The following is a 7,114-nucleotide window of genomic DNA, read 5'->3' as shown; positions in this document are numbered from 1 at the left end:
GAGATGATTGTTCATTGAGTTGTTAACATTTTCCTTAAGCTCAGAATCTTAATAATAAACAATATTTAACTTTGCAAGGATTTTAAAGATTTTTGGGTTTTTAACTTATATTCAAATGCTTTGAAATATTTGCTCAGATGGTAACAAAAGTCATAAGACAATGATTATTGCGACATTAATGTGTTGAAAACTGTGAAAACCAAGGGAAACGGTGAATGGTTAGCTAACCAGAAGCCTTGTATTCAAGCCCTAGAACACATCGGGTTCATCTTGTTACTGTTGACATGGCTGGTTGGAGATTCAGCCTGGCTTTGCAGCAGGAATGGAGCCAATTCTAGTAGTTTTCTGACATCTTCAACATGGGAAGAAAATATCTTTATTATGATCCTCACCAGGGAACAGCTGGTGCAGTACAAACCTTCATCCCTCCCTCCCCAGACCTGGAAAAAGTAGAGACAAGGAACTTCTTGTGTTTAGAGTAGGGGGAGGGTTCAAATACAGTGGGCGTCCTGAGACTCAGCCAAGTATCCACCACCTCTTCTGTGCTCCCCCCACCTGTTGTACCCCTGGCTTGGATTGTGGTGCCTGTGGGTAGGTGGGACTCCCCTCTCAAAGGACAGCCTGGGCTGTGAACCCCAGCATAGCCACCTCAATTCACTGCCCCTCCCCCCAGCAGGGGCCTCTGGCTGGATGGAGCAGCGGCAGGCAGAGCCCCTGGGACTGTCGGAGGCTTCCGCAGTGAGTCAGGTGAGAAATGTCATCAACAGCAGAGCTAGCAAAGGCAGCAGCAGATGCAATGAGGCCTAGAAGATAGCCAGCACCTTGCTATTAGTGTTAAACTGGGTATTGCCAAATTCACTTGGCAAGTGTGACCAAGCTCCTTCTCTCCCTCCCTCCCTTCTTCTCTTTTTAAATGAAGTAGAATGAAATAGAAAATATCAGAGTACTTTACAGCTACTACTTTACAGGTAGTAAGGGGAAGTACTGTTTTGTGAAACGTCTGTTTCAGTTACATGTCTGTGTTCGTGTCCATGTGCTGCTGGCTCAAAATGTAAATTGTAATTCTTCTTCAGGGTTCTAGGCAAAATGTTAAAATGACACTGCTTTATGTGGCTTTCCCCAAGGAAGTGACATTTGAGCTGAATCTGAAGCTACCAGGAAATGGGCACGTAGAAGAGGAAGAGAGAGGCTAGCAGTGCCAGGGCGTGGCTGTGCCCACCAGGTTCACAGACACTTGGTCCGTTGGCCGCACCCCGCTGCGCACTCCCAGGCTCTGGGACTGCACCGAACCCGCCTCTGGAAATTCAATAGGTTCTGCCGCTGCCTCCCGCCCAGCCCAAGCCCCAGCTTGTTCATCACAGGGCTCCGGTCCCTGGTCCAGCTTTGCGGTGGTAGGTGCTCAGTGAACACCTGCAACAGCCTGCTGTCCCCCATCCCGGGGGGCGGAATCCGACTTGCCTGGCCAGCCCAGGCTTGGGGCAGAGACAGGGGACTGTAACTGTGGGTGACTTCCTGGAGGAGGTGGCCTTGGAGCTGGGCCTTTCCAGCTGAGGAGCACTTGGCTCCCCCAAACTCAGCCATGCAGCGTCGTTGCAGTTGGGCCTATGTGGGCCCTGCAGACCCTGCGGGCGCTGGAGGCGAGCCCCCTCCCCGAGGCCTGGCGGCCCTCAAGGGGCGATGAGCTCATGGAGGGCGGCGACGCCAGGCGGCCGGGTCGCTGGAGCTCACGGCGCGTCCCCGCCCCCCCCCCATCCCGTCCCTGGCTCCTGGGCGATTTTACCAATTAAGGCTTTCTCGCCGGGCCGGGCGCGGGGCGGGCGCGGGGCGGGGGTGCGGCCAAAAAGAAGGCGGGTGGCGGTGGCCCATTCGCGTGGAGGCGCGCGGCGCGCAGCGGACGCCCGCGGAGCCCTGAGGCGCCTGGCACCCGCGCAAAGGCAAGCTGAGCGCCACCCCGCGGTCGCCGGCCGCCCGCAGGGACAGCAGGTGAGGCGTCTGCAGCTAGGCTCCGTGCTGGCTGAGGCGAGGGTGGAGAAGGCGGTCAGAGAGGCCCGAGAACGCAGGCGTCGGCTCGCGCCCAGGCCCGGGCCAGGTTCAGCTGGGGTGCACGAGCGCGATGGAGGCGCCCCTGGCGTCGGGGAGTGGGTGTGCGGGCACTGCCTTCCGTAATTTGCCCATGGGCAGTGTCTGCCCCACAAGTGTGGAAGCCCAAAGCCACGGGGGTCCCTTAGAGAGAGAGGGTGTCTGGGCTTTTGGCAGGAGACTGGCGCCTGCACAGCTGCCCGTGAACCGACCACTGTATGCTTGTGTGGGAAAGACCCAACGACACCAGGACCTTGCATGGGCTGAGGGTGAGTGGCCCCTCCCTGGAAAGCCACTTTTAAGCCAGTGTGCGCACTGGGAGGGTGGGTCCCTTGCTGGTGCAAGTCCACAGCTGCTTTGGACACAGGGGAGCTGGTTCTGGGACTGCTGTGGAGCCATAGCAGGGGTGTGGCCAGGCCAGATTCCCCTGCTGGGCCCTGGGCCCTGGGCCTTGTCCCAGGTTGGCTCTGGGCTGGATGTTCACTGCCAGCCAGGATATGAGCAGCAGAGTCCCCAGTTTCCCATGCCACCTGGGCCAGGAAATTAGGTGAAATCCGCTGGCAGGCCCATTTGTAAGTGCTCCAGGCTGCACTGTCAAAGTGGGAGCTTGGAAAATGGGGGCCCTCATCTGCCGCACCAGCCCAGGTCTCTTCTCACCTTGCCAATCTTCTATTTCCTTTTCTCCTGGCGCCCCCTGGCTACAAAGGCCTGGAAAGGACTCCTAAAGGATCCCAGCTGAACAGCCCCTGGCCTTGGGACTATAGCTCCCTGTGGGAGGGCCTGGCCTGGGGTCTGAGGGCCAGGGGTGGTGTGGTGGGCGGGGTGTGTCTAACGTCCAAGAATCTACTCCAAATAAGGGAAAATATGAAAGAGCTGGATTTTGGCTTCCCAGGACTGTCCGATCTGGGGGCTTTGGGATCGGGCGACATCTGGTGGTGATACTGTGTCCTCCTCAGGAGAAGAACCCTCTACATTCCCATTGCTTGTTTTCTCTAAATAGGGAAAACCTAGGGCTGGAAGCCAGGACACCCACCTTCTGACACCCTTTCTGCTGGAACTGAGTACTGGTCGGTTACTCTGACTCAGTTTCCCTGCTCTCTGAACATTAAGGAATGAACCCAGATGACCCAGCTGGATGGCACTTAGTGGAGAGAGAATCAGTTTTGATGTAATTCCAGCCCTGGGAACTTGTTTCTCAGTGAGGCACAGGGATCAGAAGGACAACCTTAAGTCTGTCTTGAAAGAAGCCTGGCAGGGAGGGATCTGCATGGGGTCCCCCTTGACAGCTCTCTCTCCCACCTCCCCAGCTCCCAGACACAACAGCATGGTGCATTTTGTGCAGGTGTGTCTGAAAGTGGTCAGGAGAGGAGAGAGTGTAGGGGGGTGGGCCTCAGTACTTAGAAAGTGCGATTTGGAGCCCCCTCAACCACCACTGGTGGGAAAAAAACAGTGGGGTTACAGGCAGCCCCGAAGTGGACGTGTTGATAGGCAGGGGAGATGCTGGCTCGGCTTGCAACCCCACCACCAAGGTTATGGGAGAGCCAACCATATTTGGGCATGACATGCTGGCCAACCCAGGGCTTCCTTCTCCCACTGGTCTTTAGCAGATAAATTAATTATTACTGGAATCAAGCAGTATGGACAGAGACCTTCCTTTCTAGAAAAAAGACATAGAGAAGGGAACATCCTAGAGAGGGGAGGTACACAGGACTGAGAGGAAGAATCCAGGACTGGTGAAGAAGCCATAGGTAGGCTGGCTTCTCTTGACTGAAGAGAGTGGCAGTGAGTGTCCCCAACAGTGCTCTTTCCCCTGTACCTTTGCTGGTCTCCGTCTCAGCAAAGCGGCCTCTGCACCATCTCCAGTTATCTACCAGAAAATTCGTTTTGAGTGAATAGCTCGCCACTGTTCTGGGGACACAATCCAGGCTTCTGAGCAAGTCTTGGCAACATTATATTTCATACTCCCCCGACCCCTGGCCCTCTGACCCCCTTGTCCTTGGGCCCCCTCTGGACCTGCCACCACACCTGAAGCCCACCCAGACCCAGCCTGCCAAGCCTTATGAGAACCCTTGAGCAGGTCCTCTGGGTCTGGAAAGCCATTCCCCTCAGCCCTCTGCCCTGCCACGCTGGGCCGGGATCACGCTGGGCTAGGGGCCATTCTGACTGAAGAGGAAAGCACCCCCCGCGGGCCCCAGGTGAACAGCACGGAGAGTTAGGCGGACACACGCTGCCTCTGCACGCATGACACTGCGCCCTCTGCCCGTGCCCATTGGCTTGCCCGGGCCCCTTCGAAGGCTGCTTGCTCCTGGAGTGCTGGCGGCCTCCTGGCCCAGTGCCCCATTTCCTCCCGGGTGGAGCGAGGAAGGAGGGAGCGAGGGAAGGGGAGAGGGAGGCGGTGGGAAGCAGCGGGCGCAGGTGCGCAAGCGAGGGCCATGCAGACGAGAAGAGCGGGCCTGGGGCAGGGGCTCTGCGGGGCCCAGCCGGGAAGCCGCTTCCCTGGCGTTGCTCACGCAAAGCGCTCCCAGCGGTGCCTGCCGGGGCCGGCGGTCGCCAAGGCTTCGCTCTTGCCCGCTGCTGCCTGGGCAGCCGGGAGCTCGGGGAAGGGGGACGACGGCAGGGGGCGCGAGCGGGGTGCAGGGACGGGGCGGAGCCCAAGCGACTCAGGGACCGCAGCCACCCCACCCCCCGGAGGGGCCTTGGGGAAGGAAAGTCCCTGTAAGGCGTGTCTACTGGAGGCCAAGCGGTCCTGTGCCAGACGCTGCACGGCCTTTTCTTGCTCTGGGGCGCGTTTTCTACAGGGCTGGAGCGAGGCTTTGGGGCCTGGGAACATCTTTGCCCCTTTCAGGGCCCATCAACCTTCTTCCAAGCTAGAGGTTCGGGTCGCATCGGTGGGAGCTGGGGTCCCAGTGGGGGCATTCCAACGGGCGGGGCGGGGTGGGGCGCGTGCGGCCCCGAAGCCCCACCCCACGGCCCCGCCCCGTAGAGCCCGCCCCTTGGCTCCGCCCCCCGTCCGCATTTAAAGGGCTCGCTCTCTCCGCAGCGCAACGTCCGCTCTCTGCCTCGCCTCGTGTGCGCGCCGAGGTGCCTGCGACTTTAATTAAAGGGCCGTCCCCTCGCAGAGGCTACAGCACCGCCCCCCCGGCTCCTCGCGCCTCAAAATGAGTAGCTCCCACTCCCGGGTTGGCCAGAGCGCGGCGGGCGCGGCTCCGGGAGTCGGAGCTGACACGCGGGACGTAGAGATGCCGGCCACCGAGAAGGACCTGGCGGAGGACGCGCCGTGGAAGAAGATCCAGCAGAACACGTTCACGCGCTGGTGCAACGAACACCTCAAGTGCGTGAGCAAGCGCATCGCCAACCTGCAGACGGACCTGAGCGACGGGCTGCGGCTTATCGCGCTGCTCGAGGTGCTCAGCCAGAAGAAGATGCACCGCAAGCACAACCAGCGGCCCACCTTCCGCCAGATGCAGCTCGAGAATGTGTCGGTGGCGCTCGAGTTCCTGGACCGCGAGAGCATCAAGCTGGTGTCTATAGGTGAGGGTTCCGGGCGGGCAGGGACGGGGACTCCGTGCGTACTTTCATCCCCGCCCTGGGCCCTTCCAAATCCCCCCGCCCTGGCCGCAGCGCAGCGCCATGGGCCCCCGGACTGCCCTGCTCCACGCGGGCCTCGAGAACAAAGGCGCGCAGGCGGGCTGGCCGGCCGGGTGTGCGAACCGCTACGCGCCCCCGCCCGCTGCGCCCCGGCTGGCCCGCGCCCAGGCTGAGCTCACATCCTCCGCAGGCCGCGCCCCCGCCGCTGCGGCCGCGGTGGGAGAGGGCCTGGGGGCCGGGCACTGGCCAGGCTCCTAGCCCTGCACCCCGCGCCCCATCCCCAAGGAGGAGGAGGCCTGGGTTGTCCCCCTACAGCAGTTTAGAGAAGACTCTCTAGCCTTCAGGAGCCCCTGTGTTTCCAAAGTGGAGATTGGAGCTTGTGGGTCCCATTGTCTATGGCTCTGGGCTTATTCTGTCCCTGGAACATGGGTCACCCATTGGAGATGGCTCCAACTCCCAGTTTAGATCTCCCTCCCCCCGGGGGAACTTGGGGGCCAGAGAGAGGCATAGCTGGCAAAACTGCACTGGAGGTGAGTTGGGCGTGGTTGAGTGAGGGACCTGGCTGGTAGTCTTCTGGGACACCAACTTTGCTGTTCATCTTGAGTCAACTCTTTGCTTGCATGTAGGCCTTGGTTTTCTGCATTTGGAATGCAGGAGTTTGTTGGGAGATGCTCCAGTGTGCACCGGGCTGGAGAGGCTGGCATTGATCAGGCCTACTGCAGCATCCCAAGCCTTTCTCAAGATGGGGGCTGGTCCGGGACAGGCAACAGAACTAGTGACTGCGAGGGAATGTGGAACAGGGAGAGGAATGAACCCGCTTTTCTTCAGAATTGAAAGGGACCTTCCAGTTATCCCTATGGCCCTGGAATGGTCCTTGCTGACCCCAAGAAAGTGAGGGACCAAGACTTGGGTTCCTCCAGCCACTCACAGAGTAGGTCCCAAGAGCCAAAGTTCTTTCTTTGGAATGCCAGTTGAGGCAAGGTGGAGGCCCACCCCCCAGCTCCAGCCACAGTCTAGCCAAGCTGAGTCATCTCTTGAGTCCTGGGTGGGGGGGCAACCGGATGTGGGGAGGCGGGCCACACCCCAGCTCTTTTGGGGGGGTCTCCTCCCTCCTCCCTTCTCTCCTCCTTGTGAGCTGGCTGGAGCAGGCCTAGTTCCCAGAGCTTTGCCATATAAGGCAAAAAAATGTTGGAAAGCGGCAGTGATTAGGGGAGGGAGGGGGCCGGCTGGCCCTGGGCTAGGGAAAGGGGGTGGGGATGCTGGCTCGGCTTGCAACCCCACCACCAAGGTTATGGGAGAGCCAACCATATTTGGGCATGACATGCTAGGGGAAGTACTGTTTTGTGAAACGTCTGTTTCAGTTACATGTCTGTGTTCGTGTCCATGTGCTGCTGGCTCAAAATGTAAATTGTAATTCTTCTTCAGGGTTCTAGGCAAAATGTTAAAA

At 59.3% G+C, this 7,114-nt stretch overlaps 1 protein-coding gene across 2 annotated transcripts in view; it reads left to right on the top strand.

Moving 5' to 3' along the window:
- Positions 1-1,921: 1,921 nt before the first annotated feature.
- FLNA (filamin A, alpha) overlaps positions 1,922-7,114 on the top strand; it is a 25,674-nt gene continuing 20,481 nt past the window's right edge. For both annotated transcript variants that reach the window (XM_012661981.1, XM_012661980.1), the window contains exons 1-2: positions 1,922-1,983; positions 5,120-5,610. In XM_012661981.1, the coding sequence (XP_012517435.1) occupies positions 5,238-5,610 (373 nt within the window). In that variant the 5' untranslated portion in view covers positions 1,922-1,983; positions 5,120-5,237. The remainder of the gene's footprint in view (positions 1,984-5,119; positions 5,611-7,114) is intronic.

The sequence above is a fragment of the Propithecus coquereli genome, unplaced genomic scaffold, assembly GCF_000956105.1.
Source record: "Propithecus coquereli isolate 6110/MARCELLA unplaced genomic scaffold, Pcoq_1.0 Scaffold748, whole genome shotgun sequence".
Lineage (NCBI taxonomy): Eukaryota > Metazoa > Chordata > Mammalia > Primates > Indriidae > Propithecus > Propithecus coquereli.
Note: the sequence above shows the minus strand (reverse complement) of the source record. Positions and strands in the feature narration are given on the sequence as shown.